General features: G+C 43.3%; 1 protein-coding gene across 15 annotated transcripts in view; it reads left to right on the top strand.

Moving 5' to 3' along the window:
* The window catches only part of NRXN3 (neurexin 3), a 1,378,693-nt gene that overhangs the window by 486,324 nt on the left and 873,676 nt on the right, over positions 1-18,693 (top strand). For 13 of the 15 annotated variants that reach the window (XM_034768393.1, XM_034768389.1, XM_034768378.1 and 10 more), the window contains exon 11: positions 1,433-1,459. The exons of the other annotated variants lie outside the window; for them this stretch is intronic. In XM_034768393.1, coding sequence (XP_034624284.1) covers positions 1,433-1,459 — 27 coding nt within the window. The remainder of the gene's footprint in view (positions 1-1,432; positions 1,460-18,693) is intronic. 15 annotated transcript variants of the gene reach the window in all.

Raw genomic sequence — 18,693 nt, 5'->3', positions numbered from 1 at the left:
AGGATCAAACCAGCCTCTCCAGGGGCCTCATCCTGAGAAGGGCTGAGCACTTGCCATTTCTAGTAAGTTAAGTGGAAGCAGCAGGTGCTCAGAAGGTCTCTGGTTCAGGCCATCAAACACCACTCGTTTTCTCTGTGGAGGCTCCTCAGTTACTATTTATTAGTGTGTAGGGTGAACAGATGTACCGATTTTATAGGGACAGTCCTGATTTTTGGGACTTTCTCTTATATAAGCTCTTATTACACCCCACCCCATCCCGATTTTTCACACTTGCTGTCTGGTCATCCTATTAGTGTGAATGAACAGAATTCTGAATCCCTTTGTTTCTTTTTCTTTCCTCCTTTCTTCCTATGCTCCTTTTCTCCCTTCCTCCTGTGTGGAACCCCTGAGTGAAGCAGGCAGGGCTGTCAAAGATTCTGAGGTCTGCCACTTCATTGCCTGTTTCATCTTCTGCCTGAATGTTACAGGTGTCTCATTCAGTACTAACATTCAGGCAGCAAGACGAGACTGGGCTCTGAGGAGCTGGCCGAGCTGGGTATCTTTGAACCAAAAAAATTAAAAAATCCCTCCCCCAACCAATCAAAAAATCACCCCAACCTCCCAAAAAGTAGCTGAAATCTGGGCTGGGTGTTCGTGCGGTTAGCTGTTTGCAAGTGGCCATTTTATGATAGGACACAACTGGGGAGGTATATTAACCCTTTCCTCACTTGAATGGACAGTGGTAAATGCACCTGTGCACATTTTTTCAAAGCAATCTGGGCTAACATTAAGGGGAGTGAGAGGGTCTGTCCTGGGGAGAGGTGGAAAGGGTTAAATATTGCACCAACCAATGTCGATAGACTGATTTTACAGGTATACTGTGTTGGACAGGTGGTATATTTATGCAATAACTATGAATTAATTCAAATGAAACCAAGTGTAAAGGTTGCCTTTAAACTTCAAGCTTCTTAGAGAAATTGCAGAGGGTTTCAAAAAATAGAAAGGACATTGGGGGGTATTACTTGCATTTTGAGGAAGATTATTTTGTGCCTTAATTACTTGTCAATTTTTTTTCCTTTTAATTAATATCAGTTCATGGTCTGAAGCTGTAGATAATCTTAGTTGCATAGGCGTCCTTAAAAAGAAAAGAACTTTCTGTGTCGATATGTGGATGTATATGTATATAGGTATATCTCTCTATACAAATGTGTGTATATATATATATACGTGTGTGTGTATGTATATATATATGCATATGTATCTGATATTTCAATAGAATATACTGTACATATACACTCATGCCTGAGCTTGTACAGACTGTATATAAATATAAAATGGCCACATCTCTTTGCGTGTGTCTGTCCCCGGAAGGGTGGACTGATTGTTTTTGGATGTCTGCAGCTGTTACCTTGAAGGATGCAATTTCATCTTTCATTTATTTTTCCCCATCTAGACTGTATCAGGATAAACTGTAACGCCAGTAAGTTTTCCCTCAAGTTTCATTTTGTTCTCTATATATTAAAAAAAGAAATTAACTTTATTTCCTTTGCTAGTTTATAAGCTGTTTTTCTTTTTCTTTCTTTCTTTCTTTTTTTCCCCTTTCTTATTCATTTTTTTTAAATACAAAAATCAAAGATAGGGTGGGATCTGGGGCTGGGGGAGGAGGGAAGGATTCATGGTAATTGTGTGCAAATGTATTATGTGAGGTTTCTCCCAGGAGAAGATGAACTGTTATTTCATGGCTTTGCAGAAAAGCACCTGGGCATTGGGATGAGCTGAAAATGTGTTTCAGTGATAACCTGTTGTCTTTTGGGAAATGCCTTTAGAGATATTTAGAGAACACGTAAAAGTAACAACAGGTACTGTATACACTTCTCCACTACCTGAAAAACACCCCTATAATAAAATGTGTTCAGGACACAGTGGTGGCTGCTTAATCTGATATTTCTTCAATACCATTTTTAAGGGGGCTGGCGGGCTTGGGGGTTGGGGGGGGAAGAAGCCCTTAGCATTGGGGTAGCATCTCAGACTCTTATATGAGAATCACCTGTAGGTCACCTCACCAGCTAGGCTTCTTTGACAAATCCTATCTGAGGGACTAACTCTGGGTCCCTTTCAGTCTGTGTGAGACAGAAGGAGGCTTAGGAATGCCATAAAGAGTAATCATTGAAGACCACATCCCAGCCAGAAACTCTGTAGTGCAACAGAGAAAGTCTCTCCTGCCATATTTAAAAAATCAGGAGTTTAGAACTTGTTGAAATACATATGGGCCTCAGCCCCCAAAACCTGGGTCTGGATTTTGGAGCCAATCAGCCTCCAAAGTTAGGGGCTGCTGGAAGCAAGGCTTTTGTCCTTAGGCTCATCTCCAATTAAAACAAAATTCCTTTCTGAAGTTGTTGCCCTTCTGTGCTGTGCTGCATGCAGGGGGGTTTATGGAATGCTGAACAAGTTGCTCTGGAGGTACCAGAAGACAAGAAGGCAAAGCTGGCTTGGTGGGTTTTTCTAAACCCTGTTGGCTTTATCCTTTGAGCTATATAGTCCGTCCAGTCTGAGCTAGTGGGAGGCCAGGGAAGGAGCAAATTATGTAGGTCACTTCATTCAGGCTGAGTTTTCTAACAGCACCAGGAGCTGTGCCAGGAGACACCACCTTAGACTCTGCTCTCTGGAGCAAACAAGTAGTTTGCAGCCAGCAATGAAACCACAGCCAGCAGGAGCAATGGCGATTCTCTCTGGGAATCATTCGCTTTGCTACTTTCCCTTCAGTTGGGACTCTGTGCAGGTGCAATGATGGAAACCATACAACATTTGGTTGTTTCGCATATGGTATTGACCCAAACCAAGGGGAAGTGTGCAGATATAGCCGGGGATGATATACACCTGAGCAGATGGCACACCTGTCTCCCCTCCTGGTCACTGGCAGCTCCCTCACATGTCAGTCTGCAATGGAGCAGGAGTGCACAGATATGTATGCAGGATGTGGGCTGGCTAGTATCCTCAGTATGCTGTGCAGTGCCATGCGGAACTGGCTGGCTCCATGGATCTGAAAGCAGGAGGAACATGGAGCCTTTGTCTGAATTTCCTTTTGAGCTTTTAGGTTAGTTTGAATGTTGTATTCAAGGGGTGCAAAACAAGGCCAGGAAAAATATTCCCTGATTCCCTGCAAAATGAGATTGCCAGTTTCTGTCCAGCACTACTAAGGACATTTGCATAAAAATGGGTTCTTTTGTTTCCTAAAACTTTCCATGCTTCTTGCTACTTATTCCCCCATCCATCCAGGAATTTGTTCGATGCTCATTATTTGTGTGTCCTCTGAGCACCGGTCTCAGAGGTAGCATCTGATGACCTCCCCAGCCCCACCCTATTTGAGAACAGCTGGTTCCTACAGTGTCACCCAGAAAGGGCTCTGTCTTCAGGTGTGGAATCAGCAGCAGCAGGAGGAGTAAACAAAGATTCTGTTTTCATGCAAATTAATGTCCTTTAGTAATAATAAAAAAGAAAAAGGAAAGAAAGAAAAAAAGACAGACAAAAGAAATCAGACAAGCGGTTTGTGTCAGTTTCCCCACCAGCGTCAGCATCTCTCTAAATCATTTTGCTTTCATGAATTTTTAATAGTCTAGACTTTTGCATATTTAAATATGTTATTCTGGCAAAGATTTTATTTATTTATTTTTAAAACAACTTGGATTTTCCTAATTTAGTTTTTATGATTTTCTGCTTTGTTGGTTTTTTTCTTCTTCCTTTTTGCTTTTTTTCAAACCTTTGCTGCACTGCTGGCATGGTGGAAAGACTCGGGCTGTCTGTCTGTCCCAATTACTGGAAGGGAACCATATGGGAGCTGACTAGTGGTGAAACTGTATATCCCTGATCTATGTCTAAGTTCAACTTGCTTAGGCAACAGCAAAAGCAAAATCTCATCCTTGTACATGCCCGGTGATTTATTCGTGCATGGGGAGTTACACATATGGGTGTGGGTCTCCTAGGTTGATTAATATTCTGGGTATGTAGCCTGAATCCCTCCTTGGATTCAGAGTAACATTTCAGAGGTCAGAAGGATATGCGTGTGTGTTGAGGTGAGGAGAGGAGTTTAAGGGTGAGGGTGAGTGAGCTCAAGAAATAAGCTTCCTTTCCAGTTGAGGGACCTCAGATTATGCAGTCACCATTGCTAACTGAACACAGGAGACCTGGATTGTGTTTTAAAAGCAATCAGAGCTGTGGTTGGGAGATCCCATGGAATAGTAAAAGTGATAGTCTATGATTCTATGATGTGGCCTGGGTATCCTACTAGCATGGTCACAGACAGCACTGCAGCTCATGCTGCCTCCAAGGCTTCCAGCATGCAGTGACAGGTAAGGACTTTGATTCTCATTGCTCTTTCTGTTCATTGAAGGATGGTTTGGGGTTGGGGGAGCTTTTGTGCTACTTTGCTACATCTGTGGGTTGTTCACATTTCCTGATGATGTCATGTTCTGCCCTCCACCACTCCATTTTTCCTGCTCTGCTTCACTTCCCATCCCTTTCATACCTCCAAATTGTAGGGTGGGTGATTGATCTGGTATCCTGTGTATAGGGGCATGTTCTTCTTTTCATGTATCTATTTTATTTTTAAAAACATTCCCTCACTTCACTCTTGGAAAGACCTCCACTGGCAAAGTCTGAAGTCTAAAGGGCCTGATGCTTATCTCACTTAAATCAGAGGTAATTCCATTAAAGTCTGTAGAGCTACACCAATGGAAGCAAGGTCAGAATCAGTTTCTCAGATCAGAGTTTGAAGCTGTGTAGAGTGATTTCTCAAATGGAATAATTGTGTTGTCTGGCTTTGGAGGAGAGATTCCTGCCTGTCAAATGTCTCTGCTTGTACAAACATAAACTTTTTAAAAAATGAAGGGGGACTGAACTTTGAACATAAGAACACAGGGTTTTCCCAAGAGGAACAGCTCTTTTGCCCATCTCCTCTTGTAACCAGCCTCCTGAAGTGGCCAACATACCTATGAGGAAGGTAGGAAAGCCCTTATAATGTTCCTCATCTATTGTGCCATGCTATCCAGTATTTCTTTACCTCTCCAGTGTGCTCTAGTCCTTGCATTCTGCGTCTCTTTTTCGGTGACCATCTCTCATTCCTAGGGGTGTATTCTTCACTGTCCAGCCAAGCTGAAGCCTCAGGAATGGCTCTGCATATATTTCAGATATAGTAGCTTTTGGAGTATAGGGTGCAGAAGTCCTCATGTTCGTGACATTTCTGGATTATTTTTTGCTTCCTATTTCCTGGCCTCATTTACATCTCTCCCGCCTTCCCACATTGTGTGTCTGATCACAGACAAGGAGGTGGGTGCTACCAATATAGGAGACAATCATTTTGAGACAGCAGTCGTCTTTGGTCCAAGGAACACTGCTAGGTTCTCTCTCAACATTTCATAGTGAGACCTTCACTTCTCACTAGAACATGCAAAGCAAGTCCTTTCCCAAGGGTCCATTTATTTGTGTGGGTCTTGAAGCCTCAGCAACCTATGAGCCTACTTTTTCTTCCATTTCAAGTAGCAGGAATAGAGGGGAGGAAGAGATCTCATAGCTCAGTTGCTACTAGGAGACCCTGTTTCTTAGGGGGGGGCCTCATGGTTGGTTCCTTGCTAGGAGTCCAGTTAATTGTGAAGCTACCTCTGACAATAGCAGGTAGCTAAGACATGAGGTCAGCTCTCCCCTTCCAGCTGCAGACTGTGTTATATTTAGTGCCCTGTTAAATTCCATTTTCCATAATATCAAAGTTTCATTTTGTTAAGCACCAATGTAGCAACATAAAGCAGGAGCCTATGATATATGAATCTCTGGGAGATGTTAAGAGCTTTTCTCTCACTGCATTATCATAAACAAATATGCAACCATGCTAACCCAAATCTAATCAAAACATTGTAACACTGAGCCTTTTTCTATTTTCTTAGGGAATCTGCTGTCATTTTAATAAAAGCTTAATAATGCTCTAACAAGAAAATATTATCTGTAAAATGAGGTGATATGATTAGATGTTCCCATCATATTTGTGACGTTAGTATCTCCTAATGCCAATTTAATGTAATCCAGGAGGAAATTAATGCTAACACAGACTGAGAAATAATGACAAGTCTTTAGCATGTTGTACTGTAACATTGCAGCTACTGTTAGGAGCTTTAGTGTCTGAACAGCTTAGCTGGTAGCATTCTCACCTTTGGGCTGGAAGTCATGTATTCAAGTGCCAGTTCAGACCAATGCTGCCATTGCAGTGTGGGAAGGAAGGCAGGAAGGAAACTGTATTTTTGGATGGTACTTTCTTCAGAGGTCATGTTAAAAAGAGATTCTCTCTGCCATCCTCCGGTGGCATTCCAGGGTTAAATGAAAGATTCCTCTGTGGCAAGGTAACAGGATGTGGATCCTTTTGGCCTCGACTTGCTAATTTGAATCCCGCCCAGGTGTGTCGTCACTGAAAGCCAATGCCATCTGAAGGCTGTTTGGTGGCCTGCGTGAGGTGATGTATTGGCCTCAGTCCAGGTAAAAGCGGACAGTTATCCATGTGATAAAGCCCACAGTTGGCAGTCTCAACAGAGATGACCAGGTTTGCATGGCCTTTGGAGACTGGACTCCTTTCTGGGGCCCTCCAGGGCAGGGGTAAGGCAGTGGGTGCTGTGTGCAGGAAGACTGCTCTGCCACCATCTGAGCTGTACCTGTTCTGTGGATAAGGGGAGGATTTTCAGTCCTGTCAACCCTACACTTTCACGAGCAGAAAATTGATGTAAACATTGGAAAAACATGATGTAGTGTGTGGGGAAGAAGAGGGTGTTTATGCATGTATTTATTTTTGATAGGGAGCAGCCCAAGGATGGTATTTTCTAATGAGACTAGGCATGATTTAAAAAAAACAGAACAGGCACTAATCAGCACCAAGCACTCCTCACCATCCTGAAAGCTGCCCTTGGCAATAAATTCTGGGACAGATCACAGTGATTTCAGCAGTTCTGAACCCAGAGTAGCTGGTGAGGAGGTCGTAGTGGTTTGTATTACTGGATGCAGAACTCTTAACAAATGAAGGCTTTAGCAGGTACCTTAATTACCCCAGTACTGCAAGGACTGAGAAGACTGAAGTATTGCTGTGGTATAATTCATTTTAGGGGCATAGTTCATTGTCGTTTCATCCCTTGGGGGTAGGATTTAATACTAAACAATAAAGGACAAAAGACTGATGTGTAAAGTCAGAAAAAGCAGTGACATTAGAATGCATTTTTTTGCCATAGTACAAAGGCCCCATGTCACTTAATGTCCTGGAGGCCTTAAATCTGATCTAAAAAACTCTGGTATAGCCTTGATTTACCAAATTCCAGTCAGCCCAGACTTGGTTAACAGAGGTTGATTGATGACCCTCAAGATAGTATTGTTTTCCTCTTTAGAAAGGCTGCAGTTCTGGTCCATCAATTCCAGAGCTGAGGAAGAGGGTTCAGTGGGTTTTCTAAAGTCACTTGGTTTTAAAGGGTCAGCACTGTTTAGAATATAGTCCCCTCAATCCCTTTGTACACTGCATTATAGGGTTGGGACCCAGATGGAATGCACCCTTTTGACTATCTGACAGTCATCACTCCTTGGAAACGCATTGGACAGTCTACACAACACATTTGTCATCTTCCTTGTTTTATTAACTCTCTCTGGTTTTCTGAAGTCCTCTGCCACCTTTGGAAATCTGAGTGCAGTGTAATATATTTCTCTTAATAAAAATCGGAGACTCTGCAGACTCAGAGCTGTGCCTGAGTGTAACTAAAGACAAAAATAGTTTGGGAGGGCATGACGACAAGATAGCCAAATAAAATATCCAAACCAGCATAGAAAATTAGTAATTCATCACTAAATATTAATTACAGCACTTTAATCAACTGCTGGCGTGCTGGGTGCTAGAATTGCACCTAGACAGATGGATAGATCCCCCACATACCAAAAACCAGCCAGAAAGATGCGGTGGATGATGCCTGGTGTACATTGGAAAGGGGTGGAAGATGGGAGGGGGCAGATTCCAGATTCAGATGATGGTTCTATGAGCCTTGGATATGAGTTTTACCAGGTCATTGGCTGACTTTGTTTCACCTTATCCATCAGTCATTAGGGCATAGTCTTTGCCATACTACATTCTTCTAGGAAAAGTGTGCTGACCTGTTTATCTTCCCATGGCAATGATTGCAGGATTTCAGTCAGTCTGACTTGGGGAAGTGGAAGGAGGGGGGGGGGAAGAGGCTTCTAAACTTTGCTTTTCAGTTCTTTGGCCACATTATTCATGTATGTCCACATCCCAGCCTTTCCCTCAGATCGGCTGTGATCAGTTGCATTTACCTGAGAAAGCAGCTGTATTCCATCAGAGTCTTAGGGCATCACACTGCGGGTCTAAAAAAGCAACACCTCTGCTATTCTGCAGTTATAATGAAGCCTTTGGCTCCTCTTGGACAGCTTCAAATTCTGCTGAGCAGGCAATGATCAGATGGCTATTTCTCTCTTGTTTCATTTCTTGTCTTTCTTTCAAGGCACTGTGAGTCTAGGAGACCTGATATACCTATGTGTGGATCAGGAAGCCAGCTGTTTGCAAGCAGTACTAATGTACTGATTCCTGGATAAAGACATCAAAAGGGAGAACTTGTCAACCTATTGACAATGTTAAAATCAAAATAGCAGCTTCTGAGGGCACAAATGCTGGACAATATTCAGAGAAGTGAAAAGATCCTGGGAGACAGAATGATAGAGAGAAGAGGCTGCTCCAAGAAGGAGCTTCTTCTCACTCTAGGTGGTCTTGGAGCAACAACTAGCCTGTCCTACTAGTGGCCTACACTTAACTCTGTCACCATGGCCCACCATCCTGCCTGTTCTTTGCATTGCAAGTTTAGCCTGTCTGATAGAAAGTGCTGCTTCTAGAAAATGTCTATCAGGGAGCAAAGAAGAGCTGGTGAGCTGTGGTGGCAGAGGGAGGATGGAAGCTTACATTAAAAACATTCCAGGTCAGTTGATCAGAAGCCTCTGTGAAATGAGTTGTGAGGGTGGCCTGTGAGTTTGCTTGAGAGGTCATAGTAGGGAACACCTTAGAAATACCTCGAGTTTTTCCAGTGAGACAAGTATCTGAATCACAGTTGCTATTAATTTGCCCACTTGTTAGCAGTCTAATGAGAGAGGCCAAGGTCTGAATGGGCCATACAGAGCGAACTCCCTCTTTCCCAAAGTCCCTTTGGGTCAGGGGTGAGGCATGTTGTTGTGTGGTGTGTGGAGGAAGCTTGCACTGCCTCTGCCCGTGCTCTTCTGTGGAGAAACAACTTTAATAATAATAACCTCTCACCAGTACTATCTCCACTGAAAAATTCCCCCTCCTAGAAATAATCATTTTTCTTAAGTGTCACCCCCTGCAAGATCTGTCTTGGGCATATTTCCCATATCCTTCTGGCACAGTCATGAAAATCCTCATGAAAACCTCTGACACCACAAGGAATCCTGTTAACTTGCTGCAGGAATTTTTGATCAGCAGTGAAGGTTCATTATATTTCCCTACCCCATTGTTCTAGCCAGCAGAAAGTGCAATACACTGAAAATATTTTCATTCTGAATGTGGAAAGTGAGGAGGTCTAAGAAAAATCCTAGAGTCATTTTCCCAATGAAATTGCTACTCACTCAGTGGCTGTGATATTAAACAGTCATCTGTGAACACTTCATTACGGCAAAATAGCTTTTTCCTCTCAGTGGATTTCACTGCACCCAGGCCTGATCACGAATAGGGGTCAAATCACTTGTACATTTATAATTATTTCCAGAATCCAAGGGGGTAAATTACCATTTCTGTTCTCTCCTGAATGAACAGAACCATCAGCAAGCATGAAACAAAACAGGGATGTTATTATGCTAATTAACTGTTACCACAAGAGATGCTTAGAATAAGCATGGGTTCATGTTTAATTGCCTATTAAGAACCTGTTAGCATGCTGACATCTTTCTGACCAGTTTGTCAGCTGTTCTTCCTTCCATAAGGAGAAGCTAATTTTAAATAATTCAAAACATTATTCAAACTGGGCAAGGTGTAGAGGAACTCTGGCCAGTACTGCTATTGGCTGCTATCAACGTCTGTCAAAATCATAGAATCATAGGACTGGAAGGGACCTCAAGAAGTCATCTAGTCCAGTCCACTGCACTCATGGCAGGACTAAGTATTATCTAGACCATCTCTGACACGTCTAGGATGGCAGATTTCCCACAACCTCCCTAGGCAATTTATTCGAGTGCTTAACTACCCTGACCGAAAGTTTGTCCTAGTGTGCAGCCTAAACCTCCCTTTCTGCAAGTTAAGCCCATTGCTTCTTGTCCTATCCTCAGAGGTTAATGAGAACAATTTACCTCCCTCCTCATTGTAACAACCTTTAATGTACTTGAAAACTATTAGCATGTCCCCCTTCAGTCTTCTCTTCAGACTAAACAAACCCAGTTTTTTTCAATTTTCCCTCATAGATCATGTTTTCTAGACCTTTAATCATTTTTGTTGCTCTTCTCTGGACTCTCTCCAATTTGTCCACATCTTTTCTGAAATGTGGCACCCAAAACTGGACACAGTACTCCAGTTGAGACCTAATCAGGATGGAGTAGAGCAGAAGAATTACTTCTTGTGTCTTGCTTACAACATCCCAGAATGATGTTTGCTTTTTTTGCAACAGTGTTACACTGTAGACTCATATTTAACTTGTGATCCACTATGACCCCCAGATCCCTTTCTGGAGTGTTCCTTCCTAGGCAGTCATTTCCCATTTCATATGTATGCAACTGATTGTTCCTTCCTAAGTGGTGTACTTTGCATTTGTTCTTATTGAATTTCATCCTATTTACTTCAGACCATTTCTCCAGTTTGTCCAGATCATTTTGAATTTTAATCCTGCCCTCCAAAGCACTCGAAACCCCTCCCAGCTTGGTATTGCTTGCCAACTTCATTGCTTTAATCTCTATGCACTTATCTAAATCATTGGTGAAGATATTGAAGAGAACTGGACCCAGAACTGATCCCTGTGGGGCCCCACTTTATATGCCCTTCCAGCTTGACTGTGAACTACTGATAACTATTCTCTGGGAATGGTTTTCCAACCAATTATGCACCCACCTTATAGTAGCTCCATCTAGGTTGTATTTCCCTAGTTTGTTTATGAGAAGGTCATGCGAGACAGTATCAAAAGACTTACTAAAACACATCTACTGCTTTTCCCTAGCCACAAGGGTCGTTACCATGTCAAAGAAAGCTATTAGGTTGGTGTGATGGGGTGGACTAGGCCCCTGCATCACCCTGCTGCAGAATAGAGTAGTGGAGGAGTCCTCCAGGCAGCCTAGAGTGGTGCAGAGAAGCAACCAATCAGAGGGGCTGCTGGAGCACCCAACTAGGGCCAGAAGGGCTATATAAAAGGCAAGCAGCAGAGCAGAAAGTTCAGTTCCTGCCTGGAGCTGGGGGGAGGAGGAGAGGGGAATGGGAAAGGGAACGGGAATGGTCGGGACTATGTGCCTGCCTGGCTGGTAGTACCGTGGACAGCTCATTGCAGGCAGCACTGAGCCCAAGGAAGGCTGCCAAAGATTGGCTGGCTGGATGAGCATCAGAACTGTGGACAGATCAGTGTGAGCAGGCTGAGCCCCAGGGGACTGAACCCAGAACCTGGCCGGACTAGGTGAGGACACTGAAATAGTCCCAAATGGTCTGGTTGCAGACTAAGCCCAGTGAGGACTGCTGAAAGGACACCAGCTGTGGATACGGAGTTGGGCCCCAGCTGGGTTCCTTACAAAGGCAGGGCCTCTGGGAAGAATCCTTAGAGATATGGCTCCGTACCAGGACTGGGAGAAGAACCTGAGACTGTATAACCCGAAATGGGGGACTGTGAATGTGGTTCAACCAGAGGGCTGAGTCGTTGAAGACCCGCTCAATAGAATTGTGATTGCAGGAAAGGGGGCGCTCATGAGAAACAGGTGCAGACCCCATTATAGTTGGTTTGACACTATTTGTTCTTGACAAATCTATGCTGACTGTTACTTATTATCTTCTAGGTGTTTGCAAATTGATTGCTTAATTATTTGCTCTATTATCTTTCTGGGTACTGAAGTTAAGGTGGCTGGTCAATGAGAGCCAATGGCAGGGCTTCTCTCCATAGTCCCACCTTTACAGATCTTGTAACATCTCTGGAACTACATAAGGGAAAAACTGCTAAAAGGATTAAAATATTGTAACAAATCTATGGCTGCTTAGGATGTCACATCTATCATGATGCTGCATACCATGGGTGCTTGGAACTGCCTGGTGGCAGTGGCGATAGTACTCCAATCCTCTTGTTGTATTAAAAAGCAGACCTTTTTTACCTGAACTGAAGAAGAATTTCTGGTAGCTGTGAGAAGTATAGGGTCTATGACACACAGTTGAAACACTGATTGATTCCAGTCAAGGGCATTGATGGCACATATACATTATTTTTTCTATTGTAATAGTTTGGAATAGCCATAAACCCATTTGTACCATTCCTTTAATGCTCAGATATAATCCTGAGGGGAATAAACACCATTAACCTCACTATCTTGCCCAGTCTTTATTTATCTAATTAATAAAGGACTGTAGGAGCCCTACCTCATTCAGTGTTCATTCACTTGCACCATTGAAGACATTGCACCTGGCTCGCAGGGTTTTAGTAGACAAAACTTGTACCCAGTGGGACAGGTTTGCATAATTTACGCAGCACAGGGCATTCCAGGGGTGTGTGGTATAATTCAAGATTATGGAATTTCTTTTATCCCTAAAAAATGCAACAAAATGCAGAGAATTCCATAAAACACCACCAACAAAAATTAAAAGAATGTTAGCATGTTTAGTGCGCTTAATAGTAAACACTCAAATGGGTTATCTCTGTCCCCTGTAATTATGGACTACATTACACTTTTTAACAACATGACCACATGCTGTTTCTCAAATAAAATACTATATATCATTCAGGTGTTTTTCTATAGTCTCATAAGGCGTGTCTTGTCAGGTGCACAGTGGGTGTGAGGCAAGGGCTTTGCAGGAGTTCTTAAGAGTCATAGACACATGAATCACTTCCACTGCCACTGAAATGGAGCCACCTTATTGTGGAACAGGACATCAGTTGAACAACACCTAGCACCTTGACTGACAGTTTAGTATAAGAAAGGCAGGAGGAAACCCTGTCTAATTAAATTGTAGCTAGAATTGTAGGTAAGCAGGATACAGTTACCCAAATGGCAATTGGGCCAGGGTACCATAATTCAAATTCCTGTTGCTGAAAAATGTGGCACACCCACAAGTAATAGGATATTGGATTTACATCTCATGTTAAAGATGACAATTCCAGGAGTTCAGCACTCCCCTATCACAATGGGAGGAGCACCAACTGTGGAATTGCCGCATCACTTTCTGCCACATCCTAGAGATCTCCCATCCAATACAGACCATGTCCAACAATGGGATTATCTCAGCATTGATGCCACAATGTGGGAAACATAGGCCCTGGTTGCCTTGTTTGCTGTGGGAACAATGGCTGCTGTTGCCTCCAGCTATGTTTAATTGTATGTTGTGTCATGCCACAAAGGAATGGTAATATGTCACCTACATACAGCGTAGCCCATAGACCCTGGCAGTTTTACTCACCGTGTTGTGCTGTTCTATGTTGTGGGGTCTTTGTGGGTGCAGGGAGCTGTGTATTTCTTAAATCATCATTGCCAAGCAGGACAAAGTCTGCAAGAAATATCATTTTCCACCATAGTTTAGAACTCTTTTCCCCCACTGTTCATACTGTGGGTTATAGAATATCAGGGTTGGAAGGGAATCTCAGGAGGTTATCTAGTCCAACCCCTTGCTCAAAGCAGGACTAATCCCCAGGCAGATTTTTGCCCCAGATCCCTAAATGGCCCCCTCAAGGTTTGAACTCATAACCCTGGGTTTAGCAGGCCAGTGCTCCAACCACTGAGCTATGCCTTCCCCCTGCGCTTTATAAAGCCATGTGTTAGGAGCACAAAAAATGTGTAGGCAAATGCAAGGACCATTCTATGCTTAGCAGCAGCTCACATGCAGCCTGACACATGCCTCTTCTGTTGATAGAAGAAAACTACCAAGGTTTTCCCAAAATGCAATGGGATCTTTAACTTCCACCTTGGTAGCTCCCTACTGCTGTGTGGAAAGGAACTTGCTTTCACGTCTTATCTGAAGGATGATTCCATTAACCGTACAGCACTCCCATTCCTCCTGCACTACCAGCCAACAGTCTGAGCCAGGTTTAAGACAAAGAGCTCTCTTATGAAGCATGCTTGTGCAGGGATATGTCCAGTTTAAACTTACTTCCTGTCTATCATAATTTCTGATTCAGCCATCATTGAAGCATCTGAGCACCACCTAGTGGTGCAGGGGAAGATTTGGGAGGCTTTTCAGATCACTGGCTCTTGGTTCTTCTAGGGAGCCATACAAAGAAGCCTACAAAGGTTTTTGGATGTGTGTGGGGTTTTTTTCTTTCTGTGAAATGTTACAGAATGCTTGGAGATATTTACAGGGGTCTTTGTGGAAGCCAGCGAAGAGGGAAATGGAGGTGCATTGACAGAGTGTGTCAGAGAGCCCTGAACTGGAAAGTGCTGAAGGTTAAGGTTGAGGTGCGTTGGCACTTTTATGTAGGGGAAGGAAAGTTATGTAATATCCTTGCAACGTATGTGTTATATCCCTGACAAGTGGTCAGTCCAATTGAAGATAGTAGTCAGCTACTGCGACCACCTAACAGTTAATGCTTTGGCTCAAGCAATGAAAGTTCGTGCTGTGATGCTGAAAGTTCTGCATTCAGACACTGCTGACAGCCCAGAAAAGGGGGCTTTTGCATGTTTTCAGCCTCTGCCTGTCTGTAACAATGCTATCATTCTGTGTATCTATTAACACTAAAAATCATGTTAACAAGCCATTTAGGCATCACTGTACCTTTCCAGGATTAAACTCCACATATGAAAGCTTGGCAAAACACATTTTGCTGATATCCATTCATTTTCCCAGTCTGTCCCGCCAAATAGCTCTTCTAATCATCTGTTTAGATAGAGATAAAGGGTGTATGTCTATCTCCAGTGGGTCCCTTTTTGTAGTGTCCCAATGTTGGCAATTATTTATATGCTATAAAGAAGTCCTCCCTCCCTCTGAGTTGCTGGGACTGTACTGCTAAGTAGTCAAAATTCTGCTCTGCTTTTGGATTTTGGTCCTGACTTTCAGAGGTGGTAAGCAACCTCAACCCCTATTGACTTTGTTAGGAGTTTTGGACACTTGGCACTTCTGAAAAATCAAGACTTTTGCCTTTAAGTTCTCTACTGCTAAGGGAAAGTGATTTTTTTTAAAGTTGGGGCCTGGGTCAGGGAGCGGATGAATACCTGTGGGGCCTCTCTGGCTAAGAATATTGTATTCTTATTTTCCTGTAGTAAGATTAGTTTTGTATGTAACTACAACATGTTGGGCCAAATTCATGGAGTCACACAGGCCATGGCATTGCTCCCTTCCGGTGATTAGACCTGCCTCAGTGAAGAAGAATGTGAAGAAATTGTTGGAGCACTCTTTCTCAGAGGAGTTACACACAATGCCATGACAGATTAACTGGCTTCATAAGGCAGGGAGGCTCTCAATTCATTTGCTTCAAATGAACCCAAATTAGGGAGTTTAAGCTAGTTCCTGGTTCTCCATCCTGCACTTACAGATCACAGCTCTCGCAATGGCTGTGCTTAGACTGGCAAACGTTGTAGCAGTCATTTGCCACCAGTGCAGCTCTACCACTTTTAGCAGTGGTGGAAGCAATAGTGCAGATAGGGCTCAAGCATTTTTAACCATCATGTCTTCTAATTTCACTTCCGTGGACCTGCATTGGGGTGAATAATGGGCTCCAAAGTTTGCTAGTGTAGACAAGGCCTATGTGTTTACAACTCAGAATCTTTTGGAAGCATGTGAGCTACGGACTGGATAGCCAGGAAATACACAGTCACTTTTCAAAACAGAGCTACATTTTAAATTAGGTTCAGATTCAAAAGCTAGATCTATATACTATTAAGAAAAAAGAACAGGAGTACTTGTGGCACCTTAGAGATTAACAAATTTATTTGAGGTTATTAATTGTGTCTGCACTACAGATATATGTTCAGCCCTAACTAAACTAACTAAACTCCTCACATCCTGTCCCAGCCTTCACTGATTCAGTGTGAAACTTGGATGGATTCTGTAAGAGGGCTCCCTTCATTGGTTGTCTTATAATCCTGCATAAGAATTTGGAAAGGATCTCTCCAGCGCATTACAACCACACATTGGGGTCAGCTTCCACTGGTAGAAGTGGTGTGGAAAAGCAACAGGCTAAGGTATATGTTTCTCCAACGGCAAATGTAGAGACAGAGCCAAACCAAAACCCAGGATCTGGATCCAAAACTCTGGGAAAGTTCAGATCTTGGTATTTTCATTATTGTGATAAGGTAAATTTAGAAAAGCTTGCAGATCATAAGAAAATGGATCTGGGATCCCTAGGTTCAGTCAGAACTAAGCCACAGGCCAGGCTTTCTCAGTTAAGGACCCCTGGATATAAAACCCCTCCTGCTGAAGTCTGAGCTGGCTGCTTACAGGGCAGGCTGCACATCCCCTCTGTTTCAGTTGTCCTGTTCTTAACCATCTGAGGCCCTTTATCTTTGTGTCCTCGTCCATCCGTTTCCCAGCATCTCTTGGTATTATTTAGGATTTTGAGGGTAGGTTAGCCATGTGGCTCACTGTGTTTCCGTCTGTGTCAGATTGCTGGATTTGCTGATGGTGTGTTTGGTGTGGCTGGTTCTTTAACTGATGGTAATGATTGGAACTTTGGATTTGTAGTTCTGTGCTTAGCTGCTGTGTGATAGGTGCCCTATCAACAGGTTAGATTGTAGCAGTTGTGTTGTATTGAACACTATTGCTAAAGACAGAATAATTTCAGCTATCACCTCAGGTACACCGATCTCCCCTTCCCTTGTGGAAAGGGGCTAAACAGCCTCTGTGGCACCATCTTCCCTTAGCCCCATGCAGGGCTCCCCCACACATTGTGGGGTCTGTGTGAGGGAGTGGCAAGGCTAGGAAAGGAGTAGGCAGGCTGGAGGGATGCATGTTGCCCACATAGAAAATCTAATGTAACAGGAGCTATATTTCAGTTCTCAACCCACCCACCCCTCCATGGTGGGAATCCACTCTTAACGGGGACCCATGGAGCAGTCACTGACTGTAGGAATTGTCTTTCTGCAGCTCCACTGGAGGCTCACTGCTCCAGAGTGTGTGCGTGTGTCAGTGAAGAGATCTAGATTCAGTGCAGAGACATAGGAGTTTTTTTTTCCCCTCTCTTCTTTCTGATGGGTAAAGACAGCTGAAAGGGTGTTTCTCCTTCCTCTGCTTACTTTTACATAGAAACATCAAGTCTTGTTTTTCCTGGAGATCTCCTTGGATGACTCAGAGAAGCAGATTGGGAGCTTTCTCAGTTCTTAACTGATGGGACAGGGGTTTTGATTCTTTAGCAGAAAACCTTTTTCTTCCAACTTTTTGTCAGGTGTTTGAGTAAAATTGTTTGCAACAACAGACAAGGATTTTAAACAGCCTGAATAAAAATCATTCCCTTTCTCAATTGCTCAGGTTTCACTTTTATGGCACCTGTGAGATCATGATCCTGCTAGTTTTCCAGTCTCTCATGGAGTCTTAGAGGAAAAACAGGGTAGATGCAATCTGAATTTGTAAAGCCGAAGGAAAGCGGTCTTTTAGGACTTCTTTGTACTTCACAAAGAACTAAAAAAATTGCACAGGGCCTGTTTTCTTTTGATATACTGATCACTTACAATGTAAAGGGCAGAAAGAAATCATGGGTTTGAACCGATGGGTGATGCCACAATATCTGCAGCGTTCTACAGTAGTCTTCACATTCTAAGCATTTAAAAATGCTGTGGTGAAGCGGTACTTCTGCACTGCTGCTAGAACCACTTCACACACCACAGCTCCAATGAGAGCATGGCTCCAATAGGAGCTCCCAATGGGGATTATAATGGATAGAGCTGATCTACTTGTCCCTATCCTGCTTCTCCATGGGCTGACCCACACCCCAAACTGCTCTTTACCATGGAGTGTTAGAGAGATCACCTTCTGGATCAGAGATCAGTGGTGGGCAGAGGCTGTAGATACCCCAGATGTGGTCCCTAACTCCTGCCCCACTTTCTACAGCAGAACTGCATCAGCTTTGCTGAGTCAGGGCCCTGCATGCTTACAGAAGAGAGAGCATAATTTTGCCCAGAATATTTACTTGGGTGCTGAGTGAACTGGCATGGGTCAAAGAACCAACCCAAACCTTTGTCTCGCATCAAAATGTTTACCATTAATTACATACATAGCACCATAGAAATGTTCATGTGACCACGTCTCCCTCCAGTGGCTAGCCCCAGTGATGATAAAACCTCTTCCTTACATACAAACAGCAATGGGAGTTACTCCTTTAGCTTTAGGGCTGTATGCTTGTGCTTTTGATGCATAAACGCCTCATTTTGATGCCTGCTGATGACTGTGGTGTCTCTGTACATGCAATGATGGATCTTTACCAGCCAAATAAAGACTGAATCCTTGCTCTGAAGTGCTTACAACCTCATTGAGGGCACGAATAACGGGAGGATATGACACACTTTCGACTTTTGCTCCTGACAGATCAATTCCAC

The sequence above is a fragment of the Trachemys scripta genome, chromosome 4 (genome assembly GCF_013100865.1).
Source record: "Trachemys scripta elegans isolate TJP31775 chromosome 4, CAS_Tse_1.0, whole genome shotgun sequence".
NCBI classification, from domain to species: domain Eukaryota; kingdom Metazoa; phylum Chordata; order Testudines; family Emydidae; genus Trachemys; species Trachemys scripta.
The sequence above is the reverse complement of the archived record's forward strand: the minus strand, read 5'-3'. Positions and strand labels throughout refer to the sequence as shown.